The 22,910-nt window shown below is 35.1% G+C and overlaps 1 protein-coding gene across 2 annotated transcripts in view; it reads left to right on the top strand.

Moving 5' to 3' along the window:
* Positions 1–22,910, top strand: part of CNTN5 (contactin 5) — a 229,500-nt gene that overhangs the window by 58,450 nt on the left and 148,140 nt on the right. For both annotated transcript variants that reach the window (XM_054055996.1, XM_054055995.1), the window contains exons 4-5: positions 5,919–6,122; positions 20,526–20,628. In XM_054055996.1, coding sequence (XP_053911971.1) covers positions 5,919–6,122; positions 20,526–20,628 — 307 coding nt within the window. The remainder of the gene's footprint in view (positions 1–5,918; positions 6,123–20,525; positions 20,629–22,910) is intronic.

Raw genomic sequence — 22,910 nt, 5'->3', positions numbered from 1 at the left:
CAACAAATAAATTACCCTCATTAAATATTTTCTTGGAGGATTAATGAGCACTGATAATAAGCCACAGCAGCACAAAGAACTGCACAAAAATTATTTATTCATTTGTGGTGGGACACTGGAGGAACAACCCATTGTTATCATTCCCCCTACCCCCCCGAATGTAAAATTTCTCTATCATTAGGGAGCACCACATACTACACTCTTATTCTGTGACTGTTATACAGAATATCCAAACAGCAAGTGTCATGATAAAGGTTGAAACTGAGCTTGAGATAAAATAGGGGTTTGTATTTTCAGCTGAGGACCTTTAGACATATGTTTTTACTGATATTTTATTTTGCTTGAACAGAATATTTCTGAATGGTAAAGCTAAACCATCATGCAAATTTCATTGTTTGTAGTTATATATAGTAAATTGAGCCTGTAATCTTCAGTGCAATCTTTTTTTTTTTGCTTTTTTAAATCAATAAAAACAAGAGAAGAAGCAACTTCTTCAGAGTTGCTAAAACTCCCAGGTTTTACCTCAGGTTTTGACTGTCATCAGGGCATCTGTACCATTTATTCGTCAAGTACTGCCATCTCGTGGAACTGGAATCAGAGGAAATCCTCATCAATGTTAGAAATAAACAGTTTCCCAGCAGGATACTGGAGGAGATGGAGCACTGTATCTCCCACTTCACCATGGAAAGAAGACACAAAACAGATATTTCTTATATGAGCACTGTAATTACACAGAAGTGCATTTATGGGATATGTGTTTGCATGGATTGCCTTTGAAGATGCAATATTTAGCCAATGTATGGATGGCACTTTTAGGTTTTAGGTGGCCTTTAAGGAATTTGTAAAGCAACTTTCCTGTTACATCTTCATTTGCCACCAGAAATACCACTTAGCTGACAAGACTGATGAAAAGGCTGTCCAGAAACTGCATGTTAAAAGGACGAAACAAGCAATTTCTCAGGAGAAAAGCCTGGAAGCAAATCTGGGAAACATTTAGGCATTAAGAAATGCAGGAGTGAATATGTACTGCTCTCTGAATGCCTTCAGCTCAGCTCTAGTTATAATACCTAAGGGGTTATTTCTTACTGACCAGCAATGACAGAAAGACTTCAGCGTTACCATAGTACTGACATTTTCTGCATCGAAATGATATCTCCAAAAGCACAAATACAGCACTAACAAAAATGCTGATATGTCAGTATTCCAACTTGATCCATTATGGGAAGTACTTAATGTTAAGACAGTTTAGGAATTATCGATGTGAAATGGAGAAAATAGATCTATAGAAATCATTTAAGAAATTATACTAAATAAAATTTCACACCATAAATTCCTTTTGGCAGGAGATAGATGCTCACTTCTCACTAATTTATCACCAAGTGACCTAGTTTTTCACCTATATAGCCCCCTAAAATGTACTTAATAAAACACAAAACCAAAATGAACATTTGGAAAGGTTTCCAAGTGACCTTCATAAAACAGATACAAAACTCTCTGGAGATATTTTTCCTTAATCTGAGCTGACCATTTATAAAAGGAAATAGGAGTTTTGCAGTTACCAAAATGACTTAAATAACTTTTACACCAAGACTTTGCATGTAACAGAACTTACCAGCAGACAAGTCCTCCAGCCCTAGCCACAGGAGACTGCCAATTTAAAACTGCCTCTATAACTCATAATTTCTCTGCCTTGTTACTCTCTGTTTCGGTTTGTTTTGATGAATAGTGTCTATGTAAAAGTTTCTTTTGTGTTGGCAGTCAGCTATAATTTCCAGGAAGGGCTCTGCATCATCTTTGTGGTTTTGGCACAGTTGTCACAATAAAAATAAAATAGATGGGCATAAAAATAAAAAATTGGTTCGGCATATATCCTGGAAAAACACTCTGAAGTTCTGTATACTGCAGAATTCACAGCTTCCTATTTTCACTTAAATCTTTTTTCCCTATTGAAAACAAAATAAGTTACTGCATGGAGAAACCATTTACTCAGTCTTTTCCCAAAAATAGAAGACTTCAGAGGTTCATATATGGGGAAATTACTTTCTGATTTTACAGTTATAAGTTGGTTTATTTAGATTTTGGTAGTACTGACTTTAGCTTCAAAATCTCTTGAAGCTCACTATTGTTTACCTCTTAGTCTTAAGATGTATCTCCTTGTTTAATCTCTTTAAAAAGTTAATACAATTACACTTGTGCTTTACCCTTAGCCAATGGCACTGGTCGTAAAGTCTTTTAACCTAAACTGTTACAGGAAATTATCGGCTTGAAGTTCACTAAAGACTGGTGAGCTGTGTACAAATAGGCCTAGTGTCATCTATTTGATCTTAGGCTTGTTGTTCTGACATTCAAAAAGCTTACTCATCAGATCATCATTTTGTAAGAATGATTTTTCTGATAATATTTAAATATAAGCCTCTCTTCTTGTAGTTTACATGTGCTCTTTTGCTGAACCCCTGTGGGACTTGTGGCATGAAATTATATTCACTTTTGATTTAGAGTATTTTACTGTGTCTATTATATAGATGACAGACTTGTCTATAGATAGACAGCAATGTTTTAAATGTTAATTCTCCATCAGTCTTTCTTTATTAGTTGTTTTTAGATGTCATTGCAATTATTTGGGTATTCTCTTATGTATGATACTGCCAGAAGAAAAAAAATAACCAAACAACACCCCCTCCCCTGAGATTGTTCGTTGGACAGCCTTCATTGGCAATTCTGTCATTTAAGAACCCTAAGTTTTAATTTTGCTGTCATACGAACTGGAAATATTCAGAACCCCAGAATATGAGCACCAATGCATGTTTCATCCTCTACTATGGCTGTGAATTTAGAAGTGTGAGGCATTTGTACAATGGATCATTTCAAGGTACACCCATTTCCCCATATTTGCAGTGATTCCCTCGACATCCTTTTGTAGAACCACTCCTGCAAGATCATCCATCTATTTCTGTCAGATAAAAACTATTAGGTCCCCAGATCCCAAGCCAGCTGTGGTTGTTTCTGACTGTTCTGCACAGGATGTATTGAAAACTGCAGAGTTTTCCTGAGATGTTTCCACTGAAGTCTATGCAAATTGCATGGACATAACCCTCAAAAATATATCTGCTGAACTCATTAATAGAGCCTAATAGGAGAGAAGCTTCACAAAATGTATAAGGGATTTTTCATCTGCAAAGAATGGTCAGAGTTCCAGATCAATTCCAGATCTGAGCATTCAGTTGCAAGGTCTTCAGGTAATTGAGAAGATATTCCCTGGTGGCTCCTCTTCAGAAATAAAAAACACAAGTAATTCCTTCAATGTCCATGGGCTGAAAATGACCAAGAAGTAAACTGTTGGCATTTTTGTCTATGTTTTGGAATTTGGGCTCCTAGCTGGAATAGATGCTGTAGGTATGCATAAATGATTTGAGTTTTAGATTTGGCAGAAGTTCTATTAATTTTTTCTCAGTAACCTTTTACATTAACCATGGACCCATCACTCCATTTTTAACAACAAAGACCATTTGGAAAGGGGAAAAAAACAAGAGTAACCCCCCAGATTCAGCACCAGCAAAGTATTTCATTAGGGGCAAAAAATTTATTGCCTGAAATCCATTCTTTAGGACTAGTTCTAATTAATGAATGAATATTAACTGCATGTGGTTATAGGGTACAAATGGAGAAAATTCTATTCTATGTGAACCACCAATGAATCCACAGTGGTGACTACTTTACATTTGGTTTGAAATAATTTTAAGACAAAGCAGTTAGTGAGACTGATTGCTTTCCGTTTGAATTGGTAACAGGGGTCTTCAATTAAATGCATTTTCCATGGACTTGCATGTTCATCATCACTGTGTAGAATTTTATTCTACCATGAAACATTTCTGCCAGAAAAGACATCATAGCAAAACACATCAATGAAATTTTCAGAGAGAAATATTTTTGGCTAATTAGTATTTTGCCTGAAACACAGCAGAAGAGGAAGGAAATTTTGAACACTTACAGAGTTCTTTGTAAGCCCTGAATTCCTCAGGGTCCCATGTAACCACTCAGAATTACAATTAGATCTGAATAAGGCTTTAAGCAAAAAGTCAGTGTGTGCATCTTTTGGAGAAGTCTTCCTCTACTGTCAGACAAAATGTTTAGTTCTTTAAGACAGCGGTTTTGTACTAATACCATGGGATTTTGATGAGAAAATTATCATGTGACCTCAAAACTAAACTGAACTTTTTCAAAGTTAATCCAGAACATCCTGCATCTCTACATCACTGTTGGATTGTATTGCTTAAAAAAAAAAAACTAGTCTTTGTGCTTTTCCATTCCTTCCTGATGACCTTGGCAGAGAATGGTACAACACAGAGATAGAAAAGACAGATCCACTTGAATTTCTAATGCTTTCTACACTGTTAAGTTAAACTGCACACCTGGCAAGGCTGTTAATGTGTTTCACACTTCTTGTACCATGAACAGCTATAACAGTTCCTCTCCTGTCATTAGCAGAAAAGTATGCAGAAAAAATTAAATTTTGAGGCATATCCTTTCACCCCTTTGACTTTTTCCTTTTCCAACTAACTTTATTTCAAGAAAATATTTTGACTGTAGTAGGGATAAAAGTATGAGAGAACCAGACTGACATATGTGTAATTACTGTCTTCGTATTGCTTCTGAAGCTGAGAGTAGTCACCTAAGAAACTGGAGTCTGAAAACTTGCTATACCAATGCAGCATTTTGCATCTTGTAGCAGTAGTAGGGACTTTATATACCTGAATGAGCTTTGGCTTTTCTGATTTTGGAGTAAATTCTTTAAAGACTGTCATGGGGAGAGATTAAAGAAGAAATTGCCTTATAGCTAATGATGTGCTGCTTTAAGTTGTTCAAGTTTATGTTTTTCAAGTGTGAAGACAAAATAAAACAGTGGAAGATAAGATTGAAAGGACAACAACATGTAAAAAAAGTATACATAAGGTTAAGATTTCAAAGTCTGAATTGGTGAAACTCCACATACTTTGCAAGGAATTCCCTGCTAAATCAGAACCTACTTAGCTTTTCTGGTACTTCTAATGCAGACATAGTAATCCATCAAAATTAATAAATAATGATATAATTTCATAGAGAATAATAGGAAATAATCTTTTTTCTCAAACAATTATGAGTATAAAGGGAAAGACATATACTTTTCAGGTGAACAGAGTGATTCATAGGATAAAAATAAGAAGTGAGGCACTGGCTTTAATTACAGTTTTTAAAAATCACTTTTATTAGTCATTGATTCATCAGATTATGAGGCAAAATGATAGGTAGCTTTGTTTTAAGGAATTATTCATTGATAGCGGAGATTTAAGCTGCATGTAGGGAAGGTTCTGAGGTTCTTTAATGGAGGAGATGTAGAAGAAGATAGATATAAGTGTAGTGCAGTAATACTGCTTGCAGTATTACTTTATCAGTTATTTATCTGTTATGAAAATCTGCTTGTTTTAAAAGAGATATTCAGAATAAAAACTGCTTAATGTACCATAGTAAAAGTCATCTCTATCTCTATAGGAAATATCTTGTTATATTGTGTTGCAAATTTGAACAAGTAGAGAAAAGAATGTTTTGTATATTAATTTTGTCTTGACCTGAAAGACTAGAAAAGGGAATTGTTGAATATGTTATGTGTGTTTTATGAGCCTGTTGAATAATTTTTTTTCCTGAACTAAATCTCTTGTTCCAGAGAATTTATGGACTTAACACTTGTGCTATCTTCAAAATTCCAAAGAGAGAAAAAAAATTCTCTCCATTACTAAACCAAACAGATAAAAAGTTTAAAAAGACTTTAGCATTTCCTTTCCTAGATTACTAAAGTTAATGAACAGTTATTGAGTGCATCCATTAGCACGACACGATGTTGTTTCCATAATTTCTTTCTCTCATTTTTTTCTATTTTCTTTCAGAGATCATCTATAGCTGGGTATTTAATGAATTCCCATCTTTTGTGTCAGAAGATAGCAGACGCTTCATCTCTCAGGAGACAGGCAATCTCTACATCTCCAAGGTTCAAACATCTGATGTTGGCAGCTATATATGCCTGGTAAAAAACACAGTGACAAATGCCAGAGTTCTGAGTCCTCCTACACCTCTGACACTGAGAAATGATGGTAAGAAAGTCATTATTTCTGGATACCACACGGAAGCAAAAGCACTAAGCAAAAAATACTCTAGTTAATTTAAGACTTTATTGTTTTTTAATATATGCATACATTTACTGAAGCAATCAGCAAAGGTAAGGTGTTCAAGGAGACAGTTTCTTTTCAAACATCTGACAGTTCTGAGAATATTTAGACCTCTGAAGGCTGAGGTGCAATCTGACACCTTCTGATGTATTTTGTTTAGAACAGTTACTCCTTCTTGCTAGTCTGGTGCTCCATCACTGACAGAGAGAAGCAAATCTCCTTTCTTAGTAATATCTGTTTCTCTAGGGCTCAGTTCAGTTGCCTAAATGCAGGTGGCCACTGCCGCACTGAGATACCCTCAGGCATCCGAGACATCCACAGGGTATACATTCATGCATCTCAAATAACACAAAGCAAACAAGATTAGACAAGTGAACAGAGATCACGTTGCTTAAAATTTTACCTGTTGCTGTACTAAAGACCCATTACCCTTCCAGGTTTTAGTTTGATGCACTGATTTAGTACCAACAAGAACAATACAAGACCTTTGATTACAATGGTAGTTATCTACCTATATAGTTCTAAATTTCATCAAGTAACTACTATAACTGTAGAATTTTTTCTGTAAATAAGTACTCAAGTATTATCAAAAGAGTCTTAGGATTTTCCTTATAAATCAAAAAGAAAACCACCTTCCAATTATATTTCCTATGGAGCAGTAAGATATTTCAATTTGATATGTAACCCTGATTCTGTCAGAATATCTGCCTATAGAGACAACTGTGTTATTTGCTCTTTTACAGAAAAAAAAAATCATATTTATTACATTATAATTACTTTTGTGTTTTATTTTCTGTCAAGATAATCTTATTTTTTAAAATAATAAGTAATGATTTCATAAGTGCCTATACTTTCCTTTTTTCCAAGATGTTCTACATTTAAAGATGCTTTCAAGTTCTTCAGAAATACATTTCAGCATTTCAGCAGATAAAAATCCATACTTACATAAATCAGAGAAAGAGTGAAAGAGACTCTGAGGCTTCTGTCTTGCTTATACGTTTTTCTAGAATTAAGACTAGTCCTGTGCTGTAGAAGCATTACAACAGTTGGACTTAAACACAGATAATGTAGCTAATAAAGAAAAAAAATGCATTAAGAGATCAGAATGGAACTGTTATTCATGGTATCAGGTTGAAATTTCTGTTTGCACAGAATGCAGTCTCTGCACTAAAAAGCTGAATGTTTTACTGTACCATTCCCTATTTTCATTTGCTGGTTTAGTATCTATGCTAATTATTGAGTTTCAGGTGTTGAATTTTACTGAATAGAAGACCTGACCTTTTCAATATAAATTTTTGAATATTAAAAAAGGCAAATATTTACTGTGTTTTTAATCAGTTTGAACACTGATAAGAAAAGATATTTCTTCATGCTTTTATTGGGTTCCAGTTTTGTGCAGAAATTCAACAGATTAATTATCCATATCATACAAACAGTTCATAAGGACAAGGACACAAAACACCATAAGAAATGGAGACAGTAAATAAGGATAAATGCAGCAGTCTACATCATTGAGTTAAGAAAAAATATCTGTGAGGGAAAACTGCTGATCTTCTTGAATGTCAAGTCAGTAGTATATAGAAGCCTCAAGCAAATTTGTGTTTTGTGACTGGCTGTCCTACAGCTCTGATTATCCAACTTTCTGAACTATGGTGCAGTTTTGGGGAGGCATTTGCACACAGATGAACTGCTCCTCAACAATTTCCTGATTCATCTTTTCACATACATGAATTTCTACTAGGATTACATGCCTTAATTTTATCTGTTGGGGTTTTGTGAAAGCCCGTTTATTGTAATGGTGTTCTTTAGTATTTATTAGTAAATTGCTTACTTTCTTATATGACTGAGAAGGCTTCCAAGTGAAGACATGCAGACTTTCTACCTAACCATGCGGTCTCTGTAAGTCTACCTTGAAAAAATATTCAGGAAAATACTGGCTGCTAAATCATCTTTATAACATCTGCCTTGTTCTACCTCCTCCATAGAATGCAGTAATATGGGCCTTTTGAAAACTGTCACATTTTAAATATTCTATTAATGGTACAGTGCTTCTTCATTTTTATAGAAATTGCTTTATGTTACATTGCATTGTCCATTGACAAATGTCAAAGAGCAATGACAGAATTTTAAATATATATACATTGTACTCCAAAATATGGGATAATATAGCTGCTGAAAAGAGGTGTTTATTAGAAATAAAGAAAACGAGCGTAATTTGTGGAGAAAGAAACATCTGAGAATGGACTCAAATAATAAACCAAGAAATTAAGAATGACATTAAAACAAACATCCAAGTACCTGAAAATGTACTTGTTAATATGTCACTGTTCAGTTATATGATTTTGATTATGTTTTTTTAATCTTTTTGATTGTAAAACAAATTGAGTCAATTCAACTTTTCAAACATTCACTTAAAATACAGCTTTCTGACTTCTAATGGCTGACATCACAATTTACTTCATCCTACAGAGTCAGCACATTTGTCAGAAACCACAGGAAGAGCTCATGGTTTTGAACAATTTTTACAAATTGTACCGTATGACTAAAACAATCTATATAGTCTGTATTCTCTAGATATGTGTATCATTAACACGAAAGCATGCTACTTGATATATTTATCATAATTGTTGGATTTTGATATATAAACAATACCTGTATCTAGGGGATTGGACAGCTTATGACAAAAAAACACTTATATGACAACATTGGTCTCTTTTTATGTATGAGGAAGAAACAGAGTAATATTCAGGTTTTCTGTCAAACTCTGTAAGAATGTAATAACTTCCTGGGCTTTTATTAATCTTTTATTTCTTTCGTGATATGTCTCAAAGGGAAACTCAGCTCCTTGATATGAACCAAATTAAATAAAAACATCAAGAAATATTTCAATGGATTCTGGATAAGATGAATACTTCATTTGTTCAGATGTCCTTGACAATGAGTCATTTCATACAATTCAATTTCATTTCAAGCTGAGTTATAAAAACACTCTAAAATTCTATCTGAGGAGATAAAAAAGTACTAGCAGGAAAAAAAAATTATGCATCATTTCATTAACTGTCTTTATGATGCATTAGAAACTTTGAGGAATTATTTAATAACTGTTTACAAATAATAAACACTGTTGTTAAAATGGATCTTTGCAGGCTTGGATGCTGACTGGGACCAGTAAATTGTCTTGACTAATAAAAACAACAGAATGCCTGTTCAAATTCAGGAAACAGAAACCTGGGTGTATAAAACATTTGATGCTTAATAGAATAAGACAGTTACTTGAAGTTCATAAGTTTTCATTCTATTTTTTCTTCATTTTTTTATCTTTTTTATTTCTCTTGAAGAGATGCTAACTTTAACATTATTACTGTACAGGAGAGAAATAAGTAATTCTTCATTTTATCTCTGTGTAGATACTGCCTAGTGGCATTCTAGAAAAAAAAGAGAACCTGTATAATTTCAAATATCAGAGGACAGTTATTACTGTGTTCCATTAGAGCAAATTATTTTATAGCTCAACAGAGGTCAGTGTATCTGACCAGACATATTCTCATGTAACTGAAGGCAGACCTTGACCTTCACATTCTTTTACCATATCATCATAATTCTGTGAACAGAATTATGTCTATCCTAATTCTATTCATTAGTTCGATGTGATTAGTAGTCTCACATAATGATGGAACTTACAGCTACCAAGGTATTAAGGATATCCGCTTTTCCATGATGCAATGTGTTCTGCCTGTGCTTATTCAGGTTGAACTCTGGGATATGTTGTTTGACCATTGCTGGATTATCTAAAGATCTCTTTCCCTGCATTAAAAAAAACATTTGGAAGAAGTCATAACAATTTCCCCAAAGGTAGAAATTAAGCAATAAAAAGGGCAAGTATAGAAAAATGAAGTAACAAACAGTACCAAAAAATAGAGAAAAATCAATAGTTTCAGAGGCATAGACTGTTTCAATCCATCAAGAATGCTGATAGTTGTTTATTAACTGATGGTTAGCATTAAAAATATTTGCTTAAAGATTAACATTGTTTATGATCTGTTTTTTTTCCCCCCCTTCTAGAAATTCAGATATTTTTTCCTACTTGCATTACTAGTTTTCTTTTAATGTATTTATCCATAGGAAGCTGAATTCTAGGAGACATGAAGCATACCTGGATTGTAATGGAAGTTGAAAATATTTATCTAATTGTGACTTAATCTTGCCAGATTTTTTTGAGTTTCTGACCCTGGAGGCTGTCTTTTTGTGTGTGTGGATTAGATTGCCAGATCATTAATGTACATTTTTAACTTAAATTATGAGCTGTTTCCAGTCACATGTCATAGCTGAATTGTGCAAGTCTGTAAAAACTATGCAAGACTAACTGGAAACTCTGGGAATTCCTCTTAATTCTCCAGGTTAGAACTGAAACCTGGAATAACTCTACTTTTATTTTTTTTTCAGTAGAGCCAAACTGTCTGGGCAAAATCAAGTTTTATCTCAAGCAGTATACAGTGACTGATAGTGCTAACAGAAAGCCATTGCTCATCTAGTAAAGATGTTGTAACTCCCCTAAAATTATAGTGGCATATTTTAATGATGGGTCATTATGAAACTTGAAATAATAGACTTTCCACAGTCTCTGCTTTTCTCTACTAAAAGTATATCCTACTGTTGGATTACAGGTATTTTGAAGAAACAGGTTTTGCCTGCTTTATTCTGGGTCTCGTGCCTTGATCCCATTGCAAAATCATAAACAATAGATTGAAAGTCACGATTAAAAAACACCCAGCGTATTAGTATTTTAACTACAAAAGAAAATGAGGACATATAAATATATATGGATAATAGGACTTGAGGAAGGGAGGAAGTGTGATGTTGGTTTTGCTTTCCCCTCTCCCTGCAAAACCAAAAATAGCAATATTTCTTTCCATTTAGAAAATCCGATAGAGTCAACATCAGTGGTGCTTCCACATAAAATTATCACTGAAAATCTATAGGTAGGCAGGAAGTTATATAAAGGGCTCCTAAACAATTCTTTAGATAGTGTTTTATAGGGATTGTAGCACAGCGCTGGTGCATTATCAAACAGCATGTAAAAGTTCAGAGGAACTATTTTTGAAAGATTTAGCCTAAAAAAGAGCAAAGAGAAACCATTCTGGGATGGTCCTTGACAATACTGAAAATGATTGAACCCAAGGGAGTATTTCAGGAGGCAAACTGTGGAAGGTTTCAAAAAGATTAAGTTTTAGCTTTCAATGTAGAACAAGAATTCTTACACCTTTTTTCTTTCCTTTGAGTTTAGTTTATTTTGAGTTCTGTTAGGATAACTTCATTCAAGAAGCTTTAATTGTTAAATTTCTCCACTAGTTTAATGAAACACTGTCCTCTAGAAATGGAGATGTTTCTTTTTCTAAATAGCTAATTTAAGATTCTAGACATGTACCATCTTGCACATCTTCTGCACACGTGTTTTCTTGTTTTGCTTCTCCTCCTGATGATTTATGAATCTATTACACAAAGGAAAGTTAACTGATCCATATACAGAGTATACAAAGTATAAAATAAATGAACTGGAGAAAAAGTGTTCCTCTAAATTCAAATCAGGATTAGGAATGATGTTGCATTAAACTGTAGGTATTAAAATTTCAGACAGAAGTGTAATATTGCAATTAACAGTGACTAAACTAATATTTGTGCAAACTGATAGTGAAAATTACCTTCAGAGTTGTGAACAGTTTCAGCTTATTAAGAATAATCACACTTAATGTTATGTATCTTGCTGTTTCAGGATCTTAGACACAAATTCACAAGTGGTTGCTTGCTTTGTGATCACAGAGACTGACATAATGTTGACATAAGAACAACTTGTCAGTTTGGTGTTCCTGTCAATGTAGCGAAATAATTTGATTGTGAACAGCAGAAATTTTGCTTGAGGTTAGGACTGCAGTAAGTTTATAACAAGGATGACTTGTTGCTATTGGGTCTAAATATGGCTATTTCAACAGCTGTTGCTAGTGAAGGAGAATTATTAGTGTTAGTTTGTTCTTTCTTATGGAGGAAATAATAGATACTTGTATTTGCATGGTTATATGAGGAGTCTCAACTGCAAAAACATTTCTCATTTAGGAAGCTCTTTCCAGTTAATTAGATGACAATGAGTATTAAAGCAACGCTACTTCTGATCAGTTCCTAATTGATCAGAATCAAATGAAATTTTCATCCTGTTAAAACAGTGCAGGTTACTAAAAAATAAAAGCAGGAGGAAAAAATCATATTTGAATTATAAACAATTATGTCACTTACTGTAGGAAAAGTGAAGTTCTTTGAGAACTGTGAACATGCCATCAGGAAGACAATTAGAAACCCCATGAAAAGTAGATCCTCCTAACCATTTACATTAAATAATATTTTCCAGGTTTCTGAATAGCTTTTTTTGAGCCTGACCTGGATGAACAGCAGGCAGTTGGAAAGGAGGAACAATAAGCATTGCCCAGCAATGCCTACAGGAAATCTGTCACAGATTTCTTGTGCCAAGTTCAGGACAAGTTCCTGCTCTGTCAAAAACAAAAGGGTGCAACAAAAAAAGCAATGATAGTTCTTTTGGATTTTGATGACTCATATTATTAGGCCTCTCAAGCAAGATGGCATATTGTCTAGTGTAATGGAATCCTGACTTTTCTTGATCTGTGTGAAAAATTGTCTAGATGCGTAGTCAGTGAAAATGTTCAGGTTATCAATTTTCTATACAACAGATGCCCTCATTTGACTGAATTTTGAAAAGATGAAGTTTGGTTTCATCCAGTGTCATATATGCTGGGTTCAGTAAATCTTACATGATAAATGACACATATGCGAGAATTGTGACAGACTGAAATCTAGGTTATGGTACGCTAAAGACTTCTTTACATAAAGAAAGACAATAATCTTGGTCATAGTTACTGCCTGATGCTTCCAGACAAGTGAACAGAGATCTCTGCAGCCCAAACTGTAAACTAAAAATTTTGGCCTCTCATTTGAAGAACTGGTATCTCTTTGCTTATTCTAAGCTTACCTCATTGCTTTTGCATCCTTAGGGTTTGGCCCAAGTTTCCTTTACTTCAGTCATAACACAACCATATTCAATTGAAAATTAAGTACTCTAGTGATATTTGCTGTTTAAGAAAAGTATAAGCATCTCACGTATGCATCACATCCATACATGACGTTTATTAGCTATAAATGCCTATTTTAAAAAATATTTCAAGATAGACTCCTATTTTTAGAAAAGGCTTTCCTGACAGACTTCAGGGAATAACTGCTGAACTAATGAAATGGAATGTAATATAAAGATCAGAGGGCTGAAGCACCTCTCCTACGAGGACAGACTGAGAGAGTTGGAGTTGTTCAGCCTGGAGAAGAAAAGGGTTCAAGGAGAACTTAGAGCAGCCTTCCAAGTACCTGAAAGGAGCCTACAAGAAAGCCTGAGAGGGACTCTTTACAAAGGTATGTAGTGATAGAATGAGGGGGCAACAGTTATAAATTGGAAGAGGGAAGATTTAGATTAGACATTAGGAAGAAATTCTTTGTGATGAGGGTGGTGGAGCACTGGCACAGGTTGCTCTAGGAAGTTGTGGATCCTCCCTCCCTGGAAGTGTTGAAGGCTGGGTTGGATGGGGCCTTAATCAGCCTAGTCTAGTGGGAGGTGTCAGTGCCCATGGCAGAGGGTTGGAATTAGGTGATCTTTAAAGGTCCCTTCCAATCCAACCCATTCTACGATTCTATGATAAAGGTGTATTTAAAGTGGGAAGAGGAAAATTTTCTATAAACTTTAGTTAAACATCTTGTTTTGGTTACATTTGACCTTCTTCTACATCTATTCCTCCATAATTAGAAATGCATGAACATCTTATCCCCTGGTTGTAAATTAGGGAGTTTGTTCCCTTCTTATATTGTATTCATTAAGACATTTTTTTACAGAAACTGAGTTCTAGATTTTCATTCATATTAGGATAGATTCTAGCAAAGATCTCTTTCTACCCAGTGATTTGTGATAGGATTTTCCATGTGAGTAACATGAAAACATTGTTGGTATTATAGTGCTCAGCACATTGCAGAATGCAATTTCATGTGAGCATTTTGGGGGCTTCTGTAAGGATAAATTTGTAGCTCAAACCTTGGCTAAGAGATCTCTAGGGGGAAGGAATATTGTGGACAGTTATCATAAAATAACCATTCCCACAGTAAATTTTTAGGTACTTATAGCAGGCACAGGTCATTCAATTTAGATTAAGATTAATGACAGATGAGTCAATAAATTCTTTCTGATTCACTTGCAATATTTCTGCTGCAGTCAGGATGTAATGGTGGACATCATAATGATATTTTAATTAATTCAGTTTGTGCTGTGAATTTACTGTAATTGTACACGTGTGTATTCAGGGCTCTCATCCAAATAAATATTTGGAGACAGTTAATTGTGCAGGTATTCAGGGAAAATACTAAATATTCATTTATTACAAAAAGACCCAATCCTAGTTTGCATCACAGATTGTTCATAGGATATGAAGTTATACATGAACTTTCCTGACATAGTTTCCTAGTAAAAAGTTTTCTTGGGTTTGGATACATAGTCACGAAATAGATCATCATTACAATGTGGCCAGAAACTCAATTTCTGATCTATAAAATGATTAGAAAATTCTTATGCAGCAGGACAAGTTCACTGCTCCTCAGGAAGCTTCCCAGAAATTGAGAGGAACATCCAGTCCTGTAAGAATCCCCAATAGTTTTGTGATTAGTGCACTATCCAGGCTGTAACTTTCCTACACCACCTGATTAACATCAGGGACTTCACCCAAAGCTCTCAGGCAAATACTCTTAATCACTAAACTAAGGGAGTTGTATCTTTTGCTAATAATATAACGGCAAGTATAAATCTCTTCCTAATCTTTCAACTGAGTATAGGAAATCTTTGGCTTTCATTTTCTCCCTAGCACTCTGGTGATGTTTAGCCAAGAATCCTATATTATTTTCTAGCTACTCTCTTAAAGGCTTATCGAACACTTATTCAAGCATTCCCAGTAACCTATTTCATTCAAAATTCATTTCTGAAGTAAGTTAAAGCACTATTACTTAAACAGTTTGAAACAAACCAAAATCATTTTAGCTGAAATGGTTTAAGGATCCATCATGGAAGTTTATGTTCTGGGAGATCCAGGAGGGTAGTTAATATCTGGAAGACTAATGGAACAGAAGCATTAGCCTCTACACAGCTGGAGTAAGATGATATGTCATGATTTGTCAGCAGTCTGACTTTTTTTTCCCCATGAAGGCAAAAACTGTTCTTGTGTGAATACAGTCATAGACTCACAATTTTTCTTCACTCTTCATTTGGGGTTGTAAAAGTCATGGAGCGGCAGGCTAAATGAAGAGGCAGAGCAGTCCTTTTCAAAGTAATAATGACTGGTATCCTGCCTGTAGCTTTTCCGGTTGTGCTTAGCAGAAAGAACTGACAATCAGAAACTGATCTTGCTACTTTATTCCGTTCTCCGTTTCCATTAAATGGCCCACATCGGGTAATGTAAACAGTTGTAGCTGTGGCAATATCTGTAAAAGTTTGAAATTCTATTACATCGATTTCTGTGGTGAGAACCTCACAATCTGTGTTTATGACATTATTGTGATTTAGTGAATTGTGTCATCTCTATTTTCTAATGGAAAATTAAAATGCAAACAACAGTGTAGCTAAGGGTTCATAGGACAATTTGGGTAATGGAGATTTATTTGAACTCAAGTCACAGATTTGCAGCAAGTCAGAGGAACAGCTTGTTAAAAAAAACCCACTTATTAAAATTAAGCCTTACTTTATTAGGATTTTTACTTACTTGACTTGGAGAATATATAATAATTGCTTTATGATAATTGCGTTGTTATAAATATTATCTGAAGAAGGGAAATCATCACTTCTATAAATAACAAGGTCCATTTCTGCCTGTGTGACTTACAAGCCATTAATTCCAACAAGTTCAAACTGTGCTTAGTTCTGGGTTATGTTCAGTCATGTGAACTGGTGCCTTTTTCAGGAATCAGAGGTATAAAAGAAGAGTTATTAGTGTTTCATTTCAGTTCATCTTCACCGGGCCAGCAAAGACCCAGTTTTCATGGGAAGGCAGAGCACAGGAACATTGAGATCAGTTCCCCATTCCTCTCTAGCGCTCAGACCATGGGAGCTCTGTGATTTGTTAGCTGCTTGAAAATTGTATATTATGTTTTTGTTCTGTGCTGATCAATTTTATTTAATGTTGTATTTTATGTTTGATAACTGGAAATGAAAGATGACTGAGAGAACATTTTATGGCCTTAACCGAACCTCTGAAAGAAAGCCATGTGTAAAAGTCTGAGAGAGATTGATTCTAATGTGCGTAACTCAAGACCTTGATATTTCTTGAAAGTTCAGATTCCTTTTAGCACCTAATACAAATGGACAAAAAACTTAATCAAAATGCAAATGGTGGTTGTTTGACCATTACTGACTCATAATGACCAAAACTGAAACTGGGAAAGATAATAAGCCTGGAGGTACAACAGCCATAGAAAAACAATTATAATGTAACATGGGAAGGTAAGGCCTTGATAATTCCCTGGATGTCTATACAACTGTAATGGTCTCTTTGGTCTGAAAGATCATAAATAATAAGTATGAAAAATATCCCTTTGCAATAATAGACTTTTGTTTCCTAATTTTTATAGAGACACCAAGCAATTTCTCAGTAATTTTTATGCATTTTTCTGACAGTAGCTGCGGGCATGTTGCTTGCTGCTGTAACAGTAACCCAGAAGAACAGGATATGGGGCAAAAGCATTAGTAGATCAGCGTTTCAATAGGAGTATGAAATGATGTCATGACTTACAAAGAGCATTCAATACTTGGTCAAATTGTACCCACCAAAGGGAGTTACTGTAAGTTAAAAACATAAGATCCAAAAGATAATATTGTCCCTCAGATGTGTTTATAAATACTGCATTATTTTAAGGGGAGAATAATCTAATCCCATTTTAAGTTGCATTTTTTTAAGGGCTAAAAAAAGCAAATGCTTAATAGGATATTATAGTTCAACACAATGATCTTCAGGAACAAAGTCTTATACAAAACCAAAAAATTTCCTTTTTTTAATTCATTGAATTACAAAACCTGATAGTGAATATGCACAGTCAATAGATTCCAGAAGTTTAAAAGAAACACCTCAGGACTCTAAGGTTTCATGATAAAATCTAATTGAAATATTTTCAGTAGTGTTCACTACAAGGGAACTTAGGGGGTTTCTTCTATCATGATTGTAGTTCTTGTAATTGAAGTTTCAGTAGAAGAAATTTTAGAAGAAATATTGGTTACAAATACCCAATGCCAAACTTCTATGTGGAAGGAAACGGGATATTATGTTTTCCTTCACTGGGCTCAATCCTAGATGGAATTGAGGTAGAAAAGTTTCTTTTTTAAAGAAGGGAAACACCTAGGAACATCTGAGAAACTACAGACCAGTAATTATGACTTCCATATCAAGTGTTTTGATAGAAAACATATTCAAAACATACAATTAGTAGGACTATTTATCACAATACCATACAGTCATGTACTATGAATACAGCTTTTAAAGTGGGAATTCATGCTTCAAACTTTATACAACTTTCCCGAAGAGTCAAGTAGAATAAGAATAGGAGTGGTCAAGGTAGCACTTGGTACTTTAATTTCAAATAGCTCTTGAGCAGGTCACTCTTCAAAGATTGGCAAAAAATGAAATTCTCAGAGATGTTGAAGGACAGCTCTCTTTTGAATTAAAAACAGATTAAAAAATCCACCTGTTTTAGGAATGTCTGATCAGTTTGAGGAACGGTGAGTTTGTCAGTGAAGCTAGGGAATTTTTTCTAGGGCATCACAATTCAACACATAAACCATCTGGAAAGGAAATCAACGCAGATGTAGAAAAGCTTGTTAATACGAAATTATTAAGGATAGTTAAAATTAACACTAATTGTGAAGAGCTGCAAAAGTATATCATGATAATAGAGTGGATACGTGGTAAATAATGTCACCCAGTACAAATTTATGTAATACCTTAACTTAAAAATCTAATACTTTTGTTAGATATTATTAATCAGTAAAGAGACCAGGGTGCCATTGTGGATGAATACCAGCTCAATCAATAGGGCAGAACCAAAAAAAAACCCATAAAAACAATGACTGAAAGATCCACAGCTTCAATATTACTGTGCTGTTCTAATCTTCTCATTTTAAAATGACAGAATGGAGTTTGAAACAGTGATGCAACTTGGGCACTAGGAATGATCACAAGTTTATTAAAGATTCATTAATTAAAGGAAGGGTTAATTATCTATGAGTTTTCAGTGTGTAAAAGACACAGCTAAAGGGGATATGACGCATATCTTATAAAATCATGAATGACTCAACTGAGATGAATCAGTAACTGGTATACATAAATCACAAATATCTAGAAAACAGTAAAAGAAGTCACAAGAAATGTAATTAAATTATGAAATGTATTGACAGATTACAAGACAGTGGGAATATATTTTTTTATGACAGATTAGACTAGAAATTACTTCAATTTAGGCTAGGTAAAATTTTAATTGACCACAATTTGGTTGATGCCTTGACTTTATTTTAATATCCAGGACACAAAGTTTAATTTCCTTTTTTCTACAAAAACAAATATTTTAAACAAACATTTTAAGCTTTAGTGACAGAAATGTGTCTGAATTTGCCTTTTCATACAAGTGGCAGTATTTCTCCACAAGTTAATAAATCAATATCAAGACATTCATTTAATCACAGTTTTGAGGAAAAATGGGGTCACTATTAATAGTACATGGAATACTTGAATAATTATGTTTTTTTAAAAAAAGAAATTACTGCAACTTGTAAATTCACCTTATTTATGGAATTGCATTGTTTGAATAAGAAGCATTTTATGCTTTAAACTTCTATTTGATGCACATATCAGAAGCATTTAGTTTTTCAAACCAAACTTAAGCCCCTAAAGACATGTTTAAATGCCTATATGTTTAGACCTTCTCCCTCATAAAACCCACAGGAACCTGTGGGACAACAGCAGGAAGCCTGCACAGGCCGACTGGAAACTCCCGAGTCCCAGGACGAATATTTCAAGCACTAGAAGTCCATGTTTTAACATTTCAGCCTTATATATTGTGTTTTGCTCGAATAGATTGTGGGGTTTTCTTTCATGTAACTTTGCTGTCTGATCTTCTCTCAGCTACAAATCTTGTATTGCGTGTCTCCCATGTTCTCCCTTATGCTCCGTTCTTTTCTCTTTCTTGCATAAGTTATCTCTTTTATCTTCTTTCTGTTCTCTGCTCCTTCCTATAAGCTTGCTCTAGAATTCTTTGGAGACTTTTGTCTGATTTTTACTGATTTGAACTAAACTGTTTCTTACTGTATCCACAAGTCAGAGTTTATTTGGTTATCCTCATCTAAAAATCTCAAAAAGTCTTGCTTTGTGAAATCTAGCTTTTAGTTCCCAAGTGTTGTTTACCCCACTAGCCCATCTTCTCTATCTGAACACAGCTGTTACAGTCATATCTTTCTCCTGCCTTGCTGACTATGACATTTCCCCTAAGTGGCATCAAATACAAACCTTTCACCTCTCCTTATAGAATGCGTCTCCCTTCCCGGCTCATTTCTCATTTCCTTAACTCTCATGATTCTCCAAAGCTGTCAACCAATTCCAAATAACTCTATTATTCCAGTGTTTGCATTTTTCACATCACTGAATGTTTTTTCTAGTTGTATCTTAAGTGTGATGTCCTGATGAAATTAATCATCTCCCAAATTAAATGCATCACTGAAAATGAAATAACTGAGCTTTGTATGTGTGCATATCTGCATTTGTATCTGCATACACAAATGCTCCTACATCCTTTGAGTATTTCTTGCTGAGCTTAAAAGGTCCTCAGTCCATCACAACACGATATGTTGATTTATTTGTCATAATTGTCACTGTCGTGTAAACAAAGCTTTGGTCTATGAAAATTCTCATCTTTCTAAAATGGATTGTCTGCTTTAATCTTTTGAAATATAAATATTAACCCATGTTAAAGAATGTAAATCCTTTTTCTTAAGCTCAATGTTGTGTTGCTAGTAACCCTGAAGAGCGTTTTAGAATATGTACTGGACCTGAGCAAGGCATATCAGATCATGCAAAGCTGTCTCCATCAATGAGTAGCTTTACAGCTGGACTGGTTCAGAAAGGAAGATGCAGGGGTTTTCTGTGGTAATCTCAACAAATGGAAAACTAATGATGTTCTATATTTCAAATATTCCTTATTTTCCAGGTGTGATGGGAGAATATGAACCTAAAATTGAAGTCCATTTTCCTTATACAGTTACAGCTGCAAGGGGATCTACTGTTAAGATGGAGTGTTTTGCACTTGGCAAGTAAGTACAGAGTCTTCTATAATTAGACATCATTGTTTATTAAGATGTGACATGCCTAATTTGTTGTTTCATTATTGTGCTGGATTTCATTTTCACAGACAGTCCTTACTGCACACTCAAAGTAACCAATTGACTAAGTAAGTAGCCAATTATGAATTCCCTGCCCAGCTATTTCTGTGGATAGTAATTCATTCCAGTTAAAACACTCTGTCAAAATGAAAAGTGATGTTCTTATAAACAGGAAAGGGTTTTTTTTCCATTTAAAATTTTAGCGGATTCACACATTTATTCACTGTAATACTATAAATCTGTAAATTAGATTATATTCTGCCAAAGTATCATATTTGGAAAATAAACGAGATTAGTTGATTTTGTTCTGCAAATGAATAGTTTACATATGAAGCTTAGAGCACGTTTTAAACATGTCCTAACACACTTCATGTCAGTGCCAATTCTCTAATTTCTACCTGACGTAATGGCATTACTTGAGAACAGGTATTTAGTGTTCATGTCGAGGCAGGGGTTGTCTGTGTGTGTGTCATATGTTTATTGCTGAATGAATTTAGGGAGAGAAAGGTTTTAGAAATACCTTTTTGCTATTTCATACACATTAAATAAGGAGTGGAAATACTTTTATATACTATTCATATTACAGAATATAGGATGAAATTGATAACATTTATTTTTTTTTCTGCCAGATACTCTTATTTTTGTTGCCAAGATTAAGTGTGGCCAGGGTGGTGTACAGTGAGAACTAAGAAGCAATTCTAGTGATTCTTTTTTCTGCACGCATATGTAGTGAAAAACAGTGTTTCATCAGTATCATTTCATTAGAGATATATAAACAAAGTGTAGGTGTTTTTAAAATATAATCCATTAGATTCTGCGTTGGCTATATGTATTGAAAGAAATCTCACTGTATTGAATTGTTTTCAGTTCCTCTTTATAGTGATGTTCCTTTTGGATGTCTCTCCCTCACCCCCCAAAGTCACACTGCTCAATATTCTATATCTTGCTTGATTTTCTAGTTCATAGCTTATCAAGTCACGTAAACATTCCTTAGATCCTGGCTTTGATTAAGAGATAGTGGAAAGATTTGTCTTTGTAGCTTCTTTGGTTTCTTTCATGCCCAGCTCCCTCAACTCTTTGGCTAAGGCTGTCAGGTCAGCAGGTCAGCTCAGTCATTTCACATCCCTCTTGTCTTCCTGGTTTACCTTGGCAGGCTCATGGGAGAGCACAGGGGACGTTTCAGGCTTGGCATTCCCTCTGACCCTGCTGCGCTTGTTGGAGTCAGCCTGGGAGCCGGGCTGGGACCAGCCCTGGGAGCAGGGCTGGGAGCTGGGACTGCTGGAGCTGGAGGAGCTGTCACTGCTGGTCCTCTGCAGTGGGCTCTCCACAATGGTATCCATTCTCCATAGGTGTGGGTTGCTTGCCTGAGTGGGCTGGGAGCCCAGCTGGGGCCCCAGGGCACTGCCATTGCCCAGGGAGTTCTTCCTTGCTGGAGCAGGGGACATGGAAGTGGTTCGTTGACAGGCTGGGAGAGTTGGTGTTGTTTAGCCTGGAGAAGAGAAGGCTTCAAGGAGACCTTATAGCGACCTTCCAGTACCTGAAGGGACCATACAAGTAAGCTGGGGAAGGATTTATTACAAGAGCATGTAGTGATAGGATGAGGGGGAATGGCTATAAATTGGAGAGGGCAAGATTTAATCTAGACTTTAGGAAGAAATTCTTCACGATGAGGGTGGTGAGGCACTGGCACAGGTTGCCCAGGGAAGTTGTGGATGCCCCATCCCTGGAAGTGCTCAAGGCCAGGTTGGATGGGTTGGATGGGGTGCCTGATCTAGTGGGAGGTGTCCCTGCCCATGGCAGGGGGGTTGGAACTATGTGATCTTTAAGGTCCCTTCCAAACCAACCCATTCTATGATTCTCCGGAAGAAATTCCTAAATCAGATAGGTTTAGGGGTGCTGTGTCTTCCAGACCAATTCTTCTTACTTACCTAAACAGGTACAAATCATTAGATGAAAGCAATAATTTATATTCCTAACAATCATCACTCCAGCTGGCTCAGCAGGTTGGGTTTTCCAGAACAATCTTTCAAAGTCTGTCTCTACTGAGAGAGTGTTTAAAATGTGTTTATAGTCATTTGGCCTTCATGTGTCACTGCTCACTGGGTTTTTTTGTTCAGATTTTTCTCTTAACAGGTCCTATTTACTGGCTGGATGAGATATGTCTTAAACTTACTTCCCTTCTTGCCTGTTTTTGCTGTTGGACCAATATCTGG

Source organism: Cuculus canorus, chromosome 1 (assembly GCF_017976375.1).
Source record: "Cuculus canorus isolate bCucCan1 chromosome 1, bCucCan1.pri, whole genome shotgun sequence".
Classification (NCBI taxonomy): Eukaryota; Metazoa; Chordata; class Aves; order Cuculiformes; family Cuculidae; genus Cuculus; species Cuculus canorus.
Note: the sequence above shows the minus strand (reverse complement) of the source record. Positions and strands in the feature narration are given on the sequence as shown.